This window comes from Anolis carolinensis, chromosome 3 (assembly GCF_035594765.1).
Source record: "Anolis carolinensis isolate JA03-04 chromosome 3, rAnoCar3.1.pri, whole genome shotgun sequence".
Taxonomy (NCBI): Eukaryota; Metazoa; Chordata; class Lepidosauria; order Squamata; family Dactyloidae; genus Anolis; species Anolis carolinensis.
In genome coordinates this window covers 242,776,503-242,794,127 of record NC_085843.1, presented here as the reverse complement: position 1 = coordinate 242,794,127, position 17,625 = coordinate 242,776,503, and the positions used below count along the sequence as shown (strand labels likewise).

Sequence of the window (17,625 nt, the reverse complement as noted above, 5' to 3'; positions counted from 1 at the left end):
TATAAATAAATAAATATTTCAGAAACATCTTAAGCAGTAACCTCAAGTCAGCTTTTAGCTCTGTGGTACAATAAGAGCTCTTTGAGTGTTTCTGATTTCAGTCTAAATTTCCTGACATTGGCTACCATACAGTCTCATTGACGACAGGAAGACAATGAAATATATATACCTTCTCTTGAAGGGTGGGCTAATTGCTATCTGAGATACAGTGCTTCTTCTTCTTTACAGATAACACAGAAATGAGACCTGCAAAAAAGTGAATGGAGACAACCAATTAGTATATATTTCTACATTAATATAGATGTTTGATATATAGTGCCTATCAGGATAGTCTTAAAGAACTGGAAATACAAAATGAATGAGTGCTTTTGTAGCAAATGCTTTGAATAGTGTCTACATATGGAAAAACATGAGCTTCCCAGAACACTAATCAATTTAACTAAGTCTTCTATGATATTCATATTTCCCAGAACACCTTGAGTTGACCCAGTAGAAAATACTGGAGATGAAGCATCTCATAGAACAGTGTTTCTCAACCTGTGGGTCCCCAGGTGTTTTGGCCTTCAACTCCCAGAAATCCTAACAGCTGGTAAACTGGCTGGGATTTCTGGGAGTTGTAAGCCAAAACACTTGGGGACCCACAGGTTGGGAACCACTGTCATAGAAGTTGAGCCATTAGAAACACTAATATGGGAGTTACTCTGGCTTCTGCCTTCCAAGTAGGTGATCTGGACTGAGTCGGGGAGAACACATTTTAACACTCGCTGCCATTTGTTTTAGATCTTCCCTTGTTGGAATTGAGATGGAGCAAAGAAGACCATTAATCTAACAGATGGGAAGCTGACAGAGGCAGAAAATAAGATGTAAAATGCTGCTGAATCTATGTTACCTATTTCTTCTTAGAAAAACCACAGAAACATCCAAAGCAGCTATTGAGGATAAGGAGGGCAGCCAGGATCATCTCCACAACGCTGATGATAAGGAGGGCAGAGAAGAAATAGACATTCCAGGCCACAATGTTCTGTGGCTCGATGCAAACAGATTTCCAAAGAGAGGGATCGTACAAGTAATTCTTAGCCCTTAAAGAAACAGATTTCAAATGAAAAAGTTGCAGGAGCAGAGAGCCAATGTGTTTTCTAAGAGTTCAAATAAAAAGATGTTCTTTTGTATGCTTCTGAAATGCTAGATATAGTTTTGGTTTTATGAAACCTTTCTTTAATATTTCACCTTTCAGTGGAAGGAATTGGCAAAACCACCTCTGAGTATTCTTTGTATATAGATTCATGGGGTTGCCATAAGTCACCAGGCTACCTGTATGTGTGTATTTGAATGACAAGTTTTTTTTATCATGTCAGTAGCGAATTGAGAAGATACTGCAAGTCACTTATGGTGTGAGAGAATTGGCTGTCTACAAAGATGTTGTCCAAGGTATGGTCGGATGTGTTACCATGCTGCTGGGAGGCTTCTCTCATGTCCCCGCATGGGAAGCTAGGGCTGACAGATGGGAGTTCACCCCATCTCACATATTCAAACCGCCAACCTTCAGATCAGCAGTTCAGCTGGCACAAGGGTTTAACCCATTGTGCCACCGCTTCCACTATGACAAGTTAGGAGCACTGTAGTTGGTACTTAATGCATCATTCTGAGTGACAGCTCAGGTTTTGACCCAGAAACCTTAGGACTTGGGGCAATCCAGAACATGGAATCCAAATTCTAAGGCAGGAAAGGCTATAAACATTTAAAAATACATAATACATATGTGTGCACACACATACATAATGAGCTTGGTATAATGCATTCCTAGCAAAATATCTTCATGATAGTATTTATTCACTTGGAGAGACAACTTCTATGATTTAGGATTTCTTCGACTCTCTCCTTTGTTCAATTCAAGTTCCTCTGATCATCTGCCACCATCAAGTTGCTCTTTGTTCCTGCACTATTCTGTCCTGCTTGTGGTGGCTATTACCACTTGCCTTTCTTCTCTGGAATAGGACAGTAAACAACACACTATGATGTGTTTACAAGTCTTGGGGTGATAATGTTGCAAAAGGCCCTTGTGAGTCTTGTTCTGGGTGAATTCAACAATAAAAGATCATTAGAGAGAACTAAAATATGTTGTCTGCATGGAGGAAGGATAAAACTCTTTTCTGAGCGAGGATCAGAGCAAAATAGGCTTGGCTATAAGTTCGTCATGAATTCCAGGTCCCCTTACCCTGTGTCAATGAATGGGTAACCCCACTCCTTTCTCTTCCCTTGACTGGTGGTGAAAACATAGAGACAGAAAGGTCCCTCTGTCAAGCCCACACCCGATATAATAAAACAAGCAGCTGATCCCAGCAAGGCCAGTCCTGATAACACAATGGAGAGAAACATCTGTGGGCAAAAGAGTCACAGAAATTAATCCTAATTATACAATTGTGAAGAAATCCAATCTACTTGTGAAGCTAGATCCTATATTTCCAAACAGAATGCTGTCACTTCCTATGAGCAAGAGTCTTGTTTAGGCGCCCATTTCAGGTGTGTTACTTGTTGGCTTGGGGCTTAAAAAGCCTTAGTAAAAAGGATGAGCCCTTTTTTGCTTGGGGAGGACGTACACAAACTGCAAAGTGTGGAGACAAAACGGTTCCTCTCCACTGCAAACTACAGGCAGTTCCTGGTTTACAGACATTCAATTTATGTATGACTCATAGCTACCCTGTTTTCCCCAAAATAAGACCTACCCTGAAAATAAGACCTATCATGATTTTCCAGCATTTCTTAGAATGCTCGAAATATAAGCCCCATTTCAAAAATAAGCCCTAGATATAGTTTGTTTAAAAAGTCAATTTGGAAAAATAAGACTGCCCCTGAAAACAAGCCCTAATGCATCTTTTGTGGCAAAAATTAATATAAGACTCTGTTTTATTTTTGGGGAAACAGGGTATATCCCTCGAAAGGGAAATACACTCCTGGAAGAGTTATCATGGGGAAAATGAGTATCCACTGAAGCTTTATCACCAGTCCTTGTTTCCAAAACAAGCCAAATTTTTCAAAATCCAATTATCACAGGGACAGAAAGTGAGGTGAAATTTTCTGAGCAGGAGCACAGACAGCAAAACAAACATTACAGGGATGCTAACTCTTCCCTATGCTATCCAAAGCTAAAAAACAAAATTGGCTGGATTTAGACTTAATACATGTACCTGTTCCAACTTGCATATATTTTCAACTTAACAACAAACCTACAGAGCCTATCTTCTTCGTAACCCAGGGACTGCCTGTACTTTTGCCTTTAAACTCACTTTGCAGCCATTGAGGTAAGCTATCAACAAAATGGGAAAGGGGAAGGGGGAGAAACAGGAACATTTTAAAACATCTAAAAAAGTAGAATGACAGAGAATTAATCAGGTCGGTCCCTGACACATTGTCTTTCCCATTTCTCATCATATCCTTCTTCAATTCATGTTACTTTAAACATAGACATTGTCCTAAGACAGAGTCGTATGTTAGTATGTATACATATAGACTATGGAAGCAAGCAAAGTAGTATCTTCGGCCTGTTTTGTTTCGAGTTCCTGTTTTTCCTTAAGTTCCAACAACTGATCCTAGACATCCTGACTGTTGTAAAGCTGGTTCTACTGTTAGGTAAAGTAACTCATGGACATTCAATTACCAATGAATAACAACAACAACAACAACAACAACAACAACAACAACAACAACAACTTTATTTTTGTATTCCACCTCCATCTTCCTGAAGAGACTTGGGGTGGCTAACACGGCACCAAGCCCAGGCAATTACAATAAAACAAAACAAAATACATTCATGACACGCGTCATCAACAGGTAAAAATACTAGCACAGTATGAAAGAAAGATTCTACTTCCCGTCCAATCATCTGTGCTTTGAATGAGTCAATGGCATTGTTCTGAGTGTAGCCTCAAGCAACAAAATATATTGAGAATACATGCCAACAGAAGTAGGAATGTTACAGCTCTCCAGATGTTGTTGGACTACAACTCTCAGAATTCTTATCATGCTGTTTCCTCTCTCTTGAACCCAAGCCAATCTTTCTTTTGTGTTGGGATGGAGATGTTTCAACTTCCATCAATAATGGCCTGACACTTTTGCCTTCTATGGAAATGCTGAAATATCCACAGCACAGAATGGGGAATTCCTCAGATGACTTTGCAATCAAACCCTTTCTTCAGAGGGAGGAATCATCCACCACCTTACCTTTTGGCAATTTCCAGAGCTGCTACAGCAGCTCCAGTTCCATCCAATGCTTGTGATCTGAATTGCAGCGGGGAAAACCTGTGAGACAGAAGTGATTCAGAGAGTGAACAGCATTCTCCTATGACCGACAGTCTAAACATAAAAAGGATCCTTTTATTATGCCCCTATTTTTCTCTCTCTATTCCCACCAATGGACCCTGAGCATGTTTAACTGTGCATGCTTTATTTAATTGTGCATTCTTAATTCTCTCCATTTTTCATTATATTAGAGCAAGGAATACATTATAAATATTGTTTCATTACAACTGCTATTCTCTTTGACTATTCATGCTGGCTGAGACTGATGGGAGTTTAACAACCTCTGAAGGATCACAGGTAAAGTTAGATAAAATACTTTTTTGAGCCTCAGTTTCTAAGCCAACACTTGGAAAGTGTTCTTGAGAAGGGCAGATTGGAAAAATCTTTACTTACCAACAAGCCTCCTCCCCACAGCCCTGGCATGACCATGGCTCTCTTAGCGATCTGGCCCATGTTTAGGTAATGGCTTTTCCAGCTGGGGAAGAGCAGGAAAAGGTTGGCAATGATGGAGAGAAGGCCCAAAATCAGGAGGACTGGACCCAAGGTCCGCGCACAAGTCCCCACACACATTCCTAGCAAGCAACCCTATGAAGGCAGAGAAAAGAAGCAGAAGAAAATGAATAGCCTGTTTAAATTCAGAAGAGATATACTGCACCTGTGGTGTCCCATCAGCAGAAGTAAATCTAGAAAATCAACTTCTCCAACAGGGACGTCCAGATGTTTTGGACTACCCTTCCCATCGTTCCAATTATTGGCTGTGCTGGCCAAAGCTGATGGCACCTGTAGTCCAAAACATCTGAAGACTTCTGGTTGAGGGTGAATAGTCCTGAACTCATTTTTATCACAATCCATTGTAGATGTTTCTCCCAATGAGAGAACGTTTAACTCAGTTTCCTTGTGCGGTTTCCATCCCACATGTAGGAATCTCTCATTACCACCAGCATATCTCTGTTCAGCAAAACAATTCAACAGATAACTACTATTCACTTTCACCTGACGTTGCTAGTTTTATATAAGCCATATAGAAATTGGGACTATTGGAATAAGTAAGAACCAGAGATACTTGGTAGCTCATTGAATTAATATACAATTGTGTTACAGTTTAAGATGTTACTCTAGAATTGTTTTCTAACTTTGTAAGTTTTGTCAAAGTGTGTGACTGAAAAGGTCTGTACAAAATGGACAAAAAGATCTCAACTGTCTCTTCCTGTTTTATCTTCCTTCCACTATTAGCTATTTTTAAGCTAATATGTATATTGTAACCACGTTTGAGGAAACATTTCAACACATCCTATGAAGAATGTTTACATGAGGACAGTTATGTGATTTTGAATGTTATACCCTCCTATTCTATTTAAACATAGATAAGATAATGTTTGTACTATTCCATTTGTTTGCTATGTTTCAACTAAACATTACAAATTTTGGTAAAATATGTTACAATACACATATTTTTATTAATAACAATTAGGTTTGTTTATAGTAAGTTAGATTTATCACTTTTGATATATTGTACCTTTCCCTATTTACAATATAGTACTGTATGTATAGAGTATTCCTGTATGTACAGAGTGAGAGAAAGAGGATTTCTTCAATTTCTGCTGTTCAGGCCATGGATGCTATTGCTTACGTAGCCAAGAGTGTTGCCACCAACTCTTGTGCAAGACGGCTTGCAGAATTATTAAAAAAATATTTTATAAACAAACTCACTGCTATCGCGCAATGAAAAACTTGATCGTCCTCAGTGGTCTGGACAGGAAAAGCAGAGAAAGGCATGGACTACAGAACCCTAAGTAGGACTCAGGATCACAGGTGGATCTGTTGTGTGGGGAAGCTTTTGGTGCTACGTTTGCTTCTCCTGCATCTGCTCTATGTTATATGACTGTTCTCCTATTCCTACATCTTTTTGCTGGTAAGTCCAGCACTGGGGAAACTCATGTAGAACTCAGAATAGCTGTGTGTGTGGCGTGTGCTTAAAATTAAGAGTGGACGTGTGGGCCCCATGGAAGGACTCAGTGCTGCAATATATTGTTGTAGATTTCATTTGCCCCCTTTGAGCTAAGATGCCTCAAAGGGGGCAAATGAGACTTGGAGAGCGTTTCTTCACAGTTCTTTTCCAATCCTCTCTTTATAAACCCTGTTGTTGACTAGTTTTCTCTTTGCAAGAAGAAGAATTCCTCTCCTGTTGCTGTGAAACACTGTATCCAGTGCAAAGGTTCTCCTTCAGACTATACAACCAGTCACTGACAATATTTATGAAAACTCATCTTCCATCTCTTCATTCATCCACCATCTCTGCTTGCTTTGTTAAACAGGCGATCCAAAAGCATGTGAAAATTTGACTAACAACCATGGCTGACCTCAGGAACAGGATTTTCAACTCCTAGCACTCCTTGTGATTGCCTGTGCTGCTGAGATTTCCAGTGGGAGCGCATCTGGAGCATGGCCAACTCACAGCTCTGGCTTAAATCCAATTGTCAGCCCCAGTAAATCCATTGAATCAATTGTTATATGGCACCATCAGATGGACCCCAGAACATTAATTCTTCCTAACAATTCCACTTACCTTTGAAAAATGCAGAAACAAAATAAATAATACAGAACCAATACAGCAGCGAAGAACTTGTAGTGCAATGTCGTTCTTCCTTGCAAAGCGCAGTTTACACCATCAGCAGCTAGTGCTAGTGTTGCAACAGACAGAGATTGTTCTAACCAGGGCTGCAGAAGCTGACGGCTATTTAAAGTCTTCTGGCTGTGGCAAAGTGTCTATGCATCCACTTCTTTTCCCCCTAAATGGGCATACATCTGACGCCCATCAGTTTTTGCACATCAGTCATATGCCCCATCTTTCCATGACAAGTAACTCAATTTATGGGGGAAAATAGTCCACATCAGGAAATGAGCAATCGAAGAAGATCGCTGCTTCTATAAAGGAAGTAAATGTATGGATTATTACATAAGAGACACAGTTTTGGCAGATCACATGCTCAAACAAAACAAGAGTGCCAATCTAAAATAATAGCTGTGGCATTGGGTTTTAACAAAGACAACAAAAGAATTGGCCTGGATGCCCCTTGTGGTCTCTTCTAACACTGATTCTATGAAAAGGATTAACCTCTGTTGTCTAGATGTCCATTAGATTATGTATAAATGAATGACTCTCAACTTCTGGCTCTTCAGATGGTTTGGATTTTAGCTTCTAGAATCCCTAGTCAATGCCCATGCTGGCTAGGTCTTCTGGGAGTTGCAATCAAAGATACCTGAAGAACCAAATGCTGAGCCTTTTACAATAATAATAACTTTATTCTTATATCCTGCCTCCACCTACCCAAAGGGACTCCGGGCAGCATACATGGGTACCAAGCTCAATATGAACAAAGGTTACAAAGTAACACAATTAAAAACATATTAACAGTAAAATATATTAAAACAGTAAAACCAATGAAATGTAAGACACAATAAAGCATAAACCAAACAATCAAGAGGCAAGAAAAGAGGGCATGTGCAAATTTGAGGCTAATAGGGCAGGACAAGGGCTTGTGTAAATGCAAACTGTAGGGCCAGGCTGGGAATAAAGTGCTGGAGACCTAACCAAAAGATTAGGGCTAGGCAGACTTAATCAGTAGCTGAACCATTATTCAAAGGCACATTGGAACATACAAGTCTTCAATTTTTTCCAGAAGGTGGACAGGGTGAGGGATAACCTAATCTCCCTGGGGAGAGAGTCCCTTGTCCCCACCAACCATGCTTGTGACAATGTCCCATCTTCTACCACTTAATCTAGAAATAAATCCAGTTGAATTTAGTGGGTCCTCTGAGCAGATATGCATTGGATTTGCAATGTCCCTTTGTAAGGGGCCACAGGAATCTTTGCAATTTACATGTCACTGTATAAATGCATCATCAGAGAAAATAATATAAGATGGTAGCCCATTAAATCTGTCTATTTTGTCTTTATGCTTCTTTGGCACAAGGGGAGAAATGGAATTGGGTGTTGTCTTGTTCTACCTATCCTCAGCATCTTTATTTCCCCCATTCACTGTATCTTCAAGTATCTCCTTTGCTCCCACACCCAAATAACAATATAAGCTTTACTGGATTATGATAGATTTTCAACACTGATAGAAGCACAATCATTCACCACCACCCCACTATATATATGTGTGTATACCGTTTTCCCCAAAATAAGATCTATCCTGAAAATAAGACCTATCATGAATTTTCAGCATTTCTGAGGATGCTTGAAATATAAGTTCTATTTCAAAAATAAGCCCTTGATATACTTCATTTAAAAAGTCAATTTGGAAAAATAAGACTGCCCTTGAAAACAAGCTCTAATGCATCTTTTGGAGCAAAATTTAATATTAAGACCCTGTCTTAATTTTGGGGAAACAGTCTGTGTGTGTGTGTGTGTGTACACATACACACACCCACACAGTTGCACAGGAATTTAAACAGTGTTTTTCTGTTTAGTGCAGATAGTTTAAGAGCTACTGTGGTTGGCAACTTCTCATGTGTAATGACATCAGCAGGATCTGTGACCTGCCTTGAGCCACAAGGAGAGGCAGGTAAGAAATAAAAGAATAATAACAATAATAATAATAATAATAATAATAATAATAATAATCTTCCTCCTCCTCCTCCTCCTCCTCCTCATCATCATCCAATCTTGGGTTTTTTTGGGCTCTGAGCCTGGGATACTTCTGACCTTGCAACTCTTCATGTGATAACAGTATCACCATTTTCCATGATGCTTGCTGGGGTGATGTCATCTAGACAGAGTCCATTTTTGTGAAAGATGAATGTGTCAACCATGCTTTACAGTGGCCACTGCATTTGTCTCTGAGAAACACTTCCCCCAAACTTCACAGCTCTCCCAACTATTAAGTCACAGTCTGCTTTCAAAAAGCTTCAGTTTCACTGAGAAGACAATACAGTAGAGTCTCACTTATCCAACATAAGTGGGCCAGCAGAACATTGGATAAGCGAATATGTTGGATAATAAGGAAAGATTAAGGAGAAGCCTATTAAACATCAAATTAAGTTATGATTTTACAAATTAAACACCAAAACATCATGTTATACAACAAATTTGACAGAAAAAGTAGTTCAATATGAAGTAATGCTACGTAGTAATTAATGTATTTACGAATTTAGCACCAAAATATCATGATATATTGAAAACATTGACTACAAAAATGCATTGGATAATCCAGAACATTGGATAAGCGAATTTTGGATAAGTGAGACTCTACTGTATAATTTGTTTTCAATATTTTAAGGGATATACTGTATGAACAATACTGTTTTTCTGAAAGTTCTAATCTTATTTTAATAGCAACAGACAACATGTGTCATGCAACCAAATTAACTTCCAAATTCTTGGGACACCTATTAGAGAACTTCCAGCCGCTGGTGTCCACCTGATATTTATTTATTTATTTATTTATTTATTTATTTATCTATTTACAGCACTTTTACTCCGCCTTTCTCACCCGAGGGGACTCAAGGTGGATTACAATAAATAGGTAAAAATTCAATGCCTGCAAACAATACACTAAACAACAGTTCATATAAAAACGTAACAATACAGAATAAAAACACATTATACAAAATTTAAAACATATCCAAGTTAAAATCAATTCGTTCAAAATCCTCATACGTAAATCTTAGTCCAGACCATGTGAAATCAATGTTCTCATTGATTAAATGCTTGCGTGCACAACCATGTCTTGATAGTTTTCAAAACTCCTATATTACAACTTATATCACATGCCCCATATTCTTGCTGAGCTTCTCTGCTTCTGGAAAAGTGTGTCGGTGTAAACTAATTTTTCTCTTCCAGACTGTTTCTCTTCCAGCAGTTGAGAAAAGCTTTTAAGAGTTGCATAAGAATGGTACACCCAGCGGCCATAATAATTCCTCTCTTGAATTAGCATTTGCTCTCCCCCACCTTTGTCATGGAAACTATGATGATCACATTAGAAAAAAATATAAACTTCCTGGACTGTGAAAAGTATGAACAAGCAGTTTTCACTTTTGAACCAGAACAACTAAACAAAGAAAACACAATAGGCTCCACTCTAAGATTGTGCTGGTTGAGACATAACCCATTCTAGAAGTCTGACATAATGAATTGGTGGGACTTTGTTTCATAACACGACACAGCTCTCATCTTGATATAGTTTATATCCTGATTTTTCCAAGGTAAGTCTGAAGTTATGGGAAGGGAAGTGATGCCCTTTTATTCTGATTAGGTCAGACCTCACCTGGAATACTATGTCCAATTCTGGACACAATTCAAGACAGATATTGACAAGGTGGAATGTGTCCAGAGAAGGGTGGCAAAACGGTCAAAGGTCTGGAGACCGTGGCCTATGAGGAGTGGCTTAAAGAGCTGGATATGGTTAGCAGAAGAGAAGGATGAGAAGAGACATGATAGCAATGTAGAAATATCTGAAAGGACATCTTAAGGAAGAGGGAGGCTTGTTTTCTGCTGCCCTGGAGGCTAGGACTTAATGGAGCAGTGGGTTCAAATTACAGAAAATGAGATTCTACCTGAACTTCCTGACCGTGAGAGCTGTTCAATAGTGGAACTCTCTGCCTTGGAGTGTGGTGGAAGCTCCTTCCTTGAAGGCTTTTCAATAGAGGCTGGATGGCCATTTGTTGGGGGCACACTGATTGTACATGACAGGGGACTGGACTACATGGCCCATGTGATCTCTTCCAACTCTATTACTCTATGATTCTAAGTATGTGATGTTTCTTAAAAGTTGATTTCACATACCAGGGTGCCTTATTTGGACAATGAGTCAAACGTTAGCACAGGACTTTTATTCTACTCTCCCTGCAGAACAGATGGAAATTCTGCGTTGCAGCCCCCAGCATTCATCATCAAAGTTCATGCTAGCTGCAGTTGTTGGGTTTAATGATGCCTGGAAGACCTCATAATTTCCACTGCTGCTCTACAGAATGAATTCATCCATATTGCACTGAAGAACCCCGTGTTTTCTCTGGTCTTGTCATGTAGAGTAACTTCCACATCCAACTGGTATCACTGCAGCAAGTGTATCAGACAAGTCCAATATGTTATGCCCAAGACAGAAAAAAAACAGCACTCACTCATCCTGCCAAAATAAAAATTCACAGTTCATAGGGCTGGACCAAGATACTTAACCATCTGAGGTGAAAGTTCTGGCCTGCTTTCCATTAGCTGATAGGACTAGCAGCTGAATCTTGCCTTAAAAGCTGTTAATATGCAGCATGCTCCTAAGGTAGCCAGGTAGGCCAATGGGCAGAGGAAACAGTGGTATGTTTCACGTAGCTTATCTTCCACAAAACAGAATAGCCAGGAAGCTGAATTTCCTTCACTTCTTGTCTATCAGCTGCTACCGGAGGCATTCCTCATTCAGTTAAACAGAAGGCCAACCCAGTTGAGACATAATCAGTCATTTCAATTGACATTTTCATATATTTTGGATTTTGTCTTTTGCTTTTCATGGAAACTATGCTCACTGTTATATTGTTTAAATTTGTACTCCCTAATTTTTCCCCACAATGTTTGATTTCTTAAGTATGCCAAAATGATAGTCCTTCAACCCATAAACATTCCACAAACATGTTGTTTTAATTTTATAGTAAAAAAGACCTACCTAAAGGGAACTGGCTTAGTGTAATCATACTAGAACAAGTCTTTCATGATATGTGTCCATAACAAGAAGCTGATAAAAAAGAAGGCAAAGACAATATCTTCCAAAAAAAATACTCATACAAGGACTAACAACTACAGTAGAGTCTCACTTATCCAACATAAACGGGCTGGCAGAACGTTGGATAAGCGAATATGTTGGATAATATGGTGGGATTAAGGAAAAGCCTATTAAACATCAAATTAGGTTACGCTTTTACAAATTAAGCATCAAAACATCATGTTATACCACAAATTTGACAGAAAAAGTAGTTCAATACGCAGTAATGCTATGTAGAAATTACTGTATTTATGAACTTGGCACCAAAATATCACGATGTATTGAAAACATTCAGTACAAAAAAGTGTTAGATAATCCAGAACGTTGGATAAGCGAGTGTTGGATAAGTGAGACTCTACTGTACTTTGTAACACAATTAAAAATGAGACAATAATGAACTATGCATGTGGCTGTCACCAAAGCTATATGTTCAGTAATGCTTCACTGTTTCTACACTCCTGCTCAAATTCACTTACAGTGCATTGAGAAACATATTGTACATCATGTCACTAATTTCTTTTACCATAAACTGGAAGACAGGTGAGGTCTATCTACACATGAAATCTATCTACACACATTTCACCTTTTATGTTTCTAAAAATACAAAAAGGCAGCAATTAGTAAAAAGGTCTGCTTTATTTCCAGGATCAAAATATTACAGTAGGAAGGGCATTTACATGTATTTATAAAAATGCAGCACTTGTATACATAGATCAGAGGTTGCCTTGAGTTTGGTCCTTCCCATCACAGCAAGCTGAAATCTTCTCTTCCCCCACCCACCTTAGAATTACTATTATTATAAATGGCTTCTACTGAAAATGTAGCAGATCAGTTTTATACAGCATAAGCTATAAAGCTTTAAAGACAACAACCCAATGTTTAATGTTAACTCGAGGCCCTGAAAAGTACCATAATCTAGATTATAACAATATCTCAAATATATTCCTTTCAATTTAAACTGTAACATAACACCTTAGTCCCCATATGCTCTTGTCTTTCCATTTTCATTCCTAGAAATATTTCTAGAATTTGCCTTTTAATGATTCCTGCAGTTGTGCTAGACACTTACCAAAGAACTTGGTTATTAAAGTTATCTCTACAGTTTTCAACATGGTTATGTACTCTCTAGCCAATAAATGACTGACTAGCTTCATAATTCTTGTTCACATGTGTTGCACCATGCACACCCCCTAAAAAAGTCAAAAGTCAGGAATGGCTCATACATTGGTATCAGAGACGGGGTAAACACGCAGAAGTTTTCTACATAGTTTTTCAAGTCCAGTCCCCAAGTATGAACAGCAAAACCAAAACAGAGCTGGTAAAAGAATTTAGAATCCACACATGATTTACAACACAGAATCTTGCAGAAGCTGCATCTTGATAAATAAATAGTTCATTGGGGAAATTATTATAGGAGCGAATAGTCTGGTTAAAGTCTACTGGCAATTCAAAACCAGACCTTAATTCATAATATCACTTAAATTATGTGAGAGCATATTTCTTTTTAAACATTAATTGCTTAAAGACAAAGTTTATGAAATCCACTATTAATCATGATTTATGTCAGATTCTTTATTTAAAGGGAATATGCTGCTTTTCTCCTCTCAATGCAATTTTTACAGGGATCTTAGGGTCACTACTCCTCCAACTCCTTGGAGGAGTAGTGGAAGTACCTCAGAGCCTTCCAGTATCACTTGGCTGTTGATTAATCTCCTGAACTGTTCTAAGAATAGGATAAAATTAGAAGAGGAAAGAGATGAGGTTTAAATAAATGATTGAAATCCAATTCACCAGAGCAGTTGGGTTGAAAAAGGTGAAGAGAAAACTATCACCCATTTCCAAAAGCAATTGAATTGTCTAGCCCCTAAAATCAAGCAAGAGAAAATCCCCCAGGTTTATTTCTACAAGTGAATATGAACATGCATGTCTGCTCATACATATGAGTGCAAACATAGAGTTTTCTCCTGTATTTTTGCAATTTTGTTCTAGCAGAGCTTTCTAAAACAGTTTTATTGCCTGTCTCCTCTGGTCAGTTTTGTTATCTCTCCAGAAGCATTACTTATTCAAAATCCATCCAAGTCATTTGTGTACTATGGAAGAACCTGAATATGAAATAAGTTGTCAAATGATGACAACTGTTTGAGATGAATACTTTTCCTAATTTCCCAAACCAAATTTCAAAGTATTTGTCAGAAAAAGTGGGATGGATCCAGACCTGCCCTAGTAGAGTTCGCTTATGTTGGAGAAAAGGATTAAGGTAGGCAATAAAACGGCTGCACTGCTCCATCTCTTTTCTTCAGCAGGAAGCTTTGGCTAGATCCTGGTTCGCAGGGCATTTTAATCCAGTGATGGTTTCATCTTAGTGGAAGACCTTCAGTTCATTCAAGCCTGGACACTCAGATCTCCCTTATTTTCTATAGCTCACCATAACATAATGGATGAATAACTAATGAATGCAGTATTGTCTGTCTGTCTGTCTGTCTGTCTGTCTGTCTCTCTCTCTTGGTCTGGAGCGTCCTCAAAAATGCAGTTTGGGACAGAGGTGCCAGGGCTCTCACATCTACAGGGGGCCACTGGTGTAAATCAGAATCCACAACATTCAAGAGAAGACTTTTAAAAACCCTTCAGCAAAATTCCTATTAAATACAACTTGCAATTTTAGTTGCAAGAATTCTAAGGAAATTAGTCCTCTGCTGTTTCCTGCTTGAATAGCTGTAAAAGGACAGTGTGAAAGGCTCAAATTACATACATATGCATGCACCCGTGAATATATATTACTTTAAAAAATGCATTTCCAACAAAGAAGGGTTTTTTATATAAAGGGGAATTTCTTTTCAACAACTGAGGAAGGCAGAAGGCAAAACATTTTGTTATTTTTTAAAATTAAATTCTGATTGATGTGTGTTTACCCCTCTGTATGTGTGTGTGTTTATGTAACTTTTCATGGTTGACTTAGTGGTAGGCTATTAAAATTCCTTTCCCAGAAAATTCTTAGATTTCAAATTCTGAGAAAAAACATACCTTACAGCTAATAATCTATTACTGATATTTAGTTTTATAATCCTGGAAACTACACTGCTAGGGCAGTATAGAACATCTGAAATGAATTTAAAACAAATGAAACAGTGCTGGGCATGAAGTATCAACAGCCTTGCCCTAACAAAGGAATATATAAATAAGCTGAAGTAGAAATAAATTAATGTTAAATATGGGGCATTACTAGAGCTCAGGGACTCTGAAAATGTCTTTGACATTTGCCATGCTCTAAAATGGATTATATATGTTGCAGTTACTATTCCTCACAAAGTACTTGTTCATGAAAAGACAGCTCTCCATGAACTATAACAAATGTAGTACTCTTTCTCATTCACAATTCAATTAGTCTGAAAGCAGCAAACCTCCTCAAAGTAACTTGCAACTTAAAATATGGTCTTCTTGTCCTCCCATAAGAACTAAGGACAGCTGAAGCCAAAACCAATACAGATCCAGAAGATTAAAGGCATTCATAATTCAGGCAATTTTACAGAGCTGAGAACTAAGAAAGTAACTTCAAGAAATTATGCTAGATTCTATTTTCTCTTAAAGATCCTAACAAAAAGCTGAAGTAAGATTATGGTGCAAACAATGGATCAAGAAACAAGGTTCTAAAGAAAATCTGGGTGACGGTCAAGGAAGTTTGAGGATAAGGGCAGAAATAACAGGAAAATGGGTCAAGGAGAGAACCAAGAGTTGAATTTCTGCTACTAACAACCCATTCATTAGGCTGCAAGCTTAGTTTAAACAGACACTGTTGATCTGCATTGCCTCTACCATGGTCTTTAGATAAATGATTTGCTGGCATCAGTTTCCAAGAAAGGAGTCACAGGGTCTTGATATTCACATCAAAAACTAGATGTCTTATACAACACAACAGCCTGTTCCATTAGCCAACTCTAAACATGAATTCACACACTGCAATATACAATTTTAACATAATATCCATGTGTTTAACACCTTCCAACAAAGTATGATCTTCCATATATAAAATATGAGCCCATATTTGTTATTCCCAAAAGGATGTTTCCATTTCAAAATACCATACAAGCTTTTATTCCTCAAGAACTGTATTATCAGAAGCTTGTAATGATGATATCATAATCCCACCACAATTTAGCCCCAAACATAATTTGTTATCAAACTCTTTCATAAATCGTATCTGGCATTCAACTATATCTTTTGTGACCAAATTGGAACACACAATGACAAGCAATTTTTTTTCCTAAACTCTAGCTGCCTAAGCTGAGATTGGGGCCCCAAAACATCTTGCTTTGTTTATGCTGTTACAGTGAGTTGTATAACCAACGAAAAAGCACAAAGGAGTGCTTTAATCTTTAGCACAGTACCTACAAAATACACCACAGACCAACAGAGTTCCACAAATGTTGCAGGGCACAACTAAAACAGCTTTAGTTGTGAGAGAAAAGATTTAATCAGCTTTATATTCATAATGGGTATCTTGCCACATTCCACAGCCTCAAAGCTTTACTTCTGAGCATGAAAAAGGAAACTCTGCCATTCTCAATCAAGCACAGAGGAATTAGAGGAAAAGGGTTAAGTTACATCAGCACTACTGGCTACATGAACTGTTCTAACATTTCTGTGCCCTTTCTTGGAACTGTGCTTGCGATCATTCTCAAATGGCAATAAGGCAATGGATTTGCAGCTATTTTCATTTTCTTGGCATGTAAGCAAGATTTAGGATTTCTCCACATAGCTAATTATGCATGTGCTGTTTGTTTGAAAAAGCCTGTATGCTGGCACCCAGTCACAGCAATCTAGCAGTATGCATCCACACTACACCAGATTCAATTTTCAGCACCTCTTGGCATCATACAGAGGAAACACCATGTGCCCTTGAAAACCAGATGCTACAAAGGCCAGTTGTACAACAAAACCTCCTACTTGCAGCAATACTGTGCTCAGAAGGTTGCCTGACAAAACCCTTACTGTCTAGTCACATGATACTTTGAAAAATAGGATATATTAATGAAAATTGATTTTTGTTGTGAGGGGAAAGAAAAAAGTATTTCTTGCCTTGGCTGTTTACTGTCCCTGCATCTGGACATACAGACAGCCCTTCCTATTTTGAAACAATAATGAGTTGAGGCAGGTGTGCCCTGAACAACTGAAGCACATGTGCCTTCTTCCAACATCAAAGCCAAACCAACTTATCCTGCTGTGGATTGCTTGCCAATGGAACATGTAGGGAAAGAGAGAAGTCAGCAATTGGCTGTCTTATTTCAGCTCTGTGATCTTATGGAGCCAAACTGTGTACTTGATGAGTTAAGTACTGTAGGCAAAGACGACACAGGGAGAACTAATTCCTTTCTTGCACAAAGACAGTTTCTTGAGGACAAAGGCCAGCCTCTTGTAATGTGATATCATAGTCCAGGTGGGAAAGTTTCCTTCGGGGAAAGTTGGTGAGGAGTTCAAAACGTTCATTAGGGTATCCTTTTGACTGCACATGTTTGATGAGAGCCTTTGGAGAAAAGGGGGAAAAAGCAGGGTCAATTGTGAATTACCACTCTGTGTACACTTTTAA

At 38.4% G+C, this 17,625-nt stretch overlaps 2 protein-coding genes across 4 annotated transcripts in view; both read right to left on the bottom strand.

Annotated features, from left to right (window-relative positions):
* tm4sf19 (transmembrane 4 L six family member 19) lies at positions 1 to 8,899 on the bottom strand. The gene is made up of 6 exons (XM_008106341.3): positions 6,863 to 8,899; positions 4,690 to 4,881; positions 4,219 to 4,296; positions 2,216 to 2,376; positions 890 to 1,079; positions 1 to 246 (listed from the first exon to the last, which is right to left on the bottom strand). Exons 2-5 carry the CDS (start codon positions 4,864 to 4,866, stop codon positions 890 to 892), a joined length of 606 nt encoding a protein of 201 aa, XP_008104548.1. The 5' UTR covers positions 4,867 to 4,881; positions 6,863 to 8,899; the 3' UTR covers positions 1 to 246.
* A 3,762-nt stretch (positions 8,900 to 12,661) lies between these two features.
* Positions 12,662 to 17,625, bottom strand: part of ubxn7 (UBX domain protein 7) — a 31,438-nt gene continuing 26,474 nt past the window's right edge. For all 3 annotated transcript variants that reach the window (XM_003218323.4, XM_062976515.1, XM_062976513.1), the window contains exon 11: positions 12,662 to 17,562. In XM_003218323.4, the coding sequence (XP_003218371.2) occupies positions 17,401 to 17,562 (162 nt within the window). In that variant the 3' untranslated portion in view covers positions 12,662 to 17,400. The remainder of the gene's footprint in view (positions 17,563 to 17,625) is intronic.

Excerpts from the sequence above, each read along its gene's own strand:
- tm4sf19 (XM_008106341.3), bottom strand. The coding sequence starts at position 4,866 with ATGTGTGTGGGGACTTGTGCGCGGACCTTGGGTCCAGTCCTCCTGATT. Across the intron at positions 2,377-4,218 it reads GCTCTGGAAATTGCCAAAAG|ATGTTTCTCTCCATTGTGTT; the intron begins GTAAGGTGGTGG and ends TTTTGCCCACAG. Across the intron at positions 1,080-2,215 it reads TACCCATTCATTGACACAGG|GGCTAAGAATTACTTGTACG; the intron begins GTAAGGGGACCT and ends TGTTTCTTTAAG.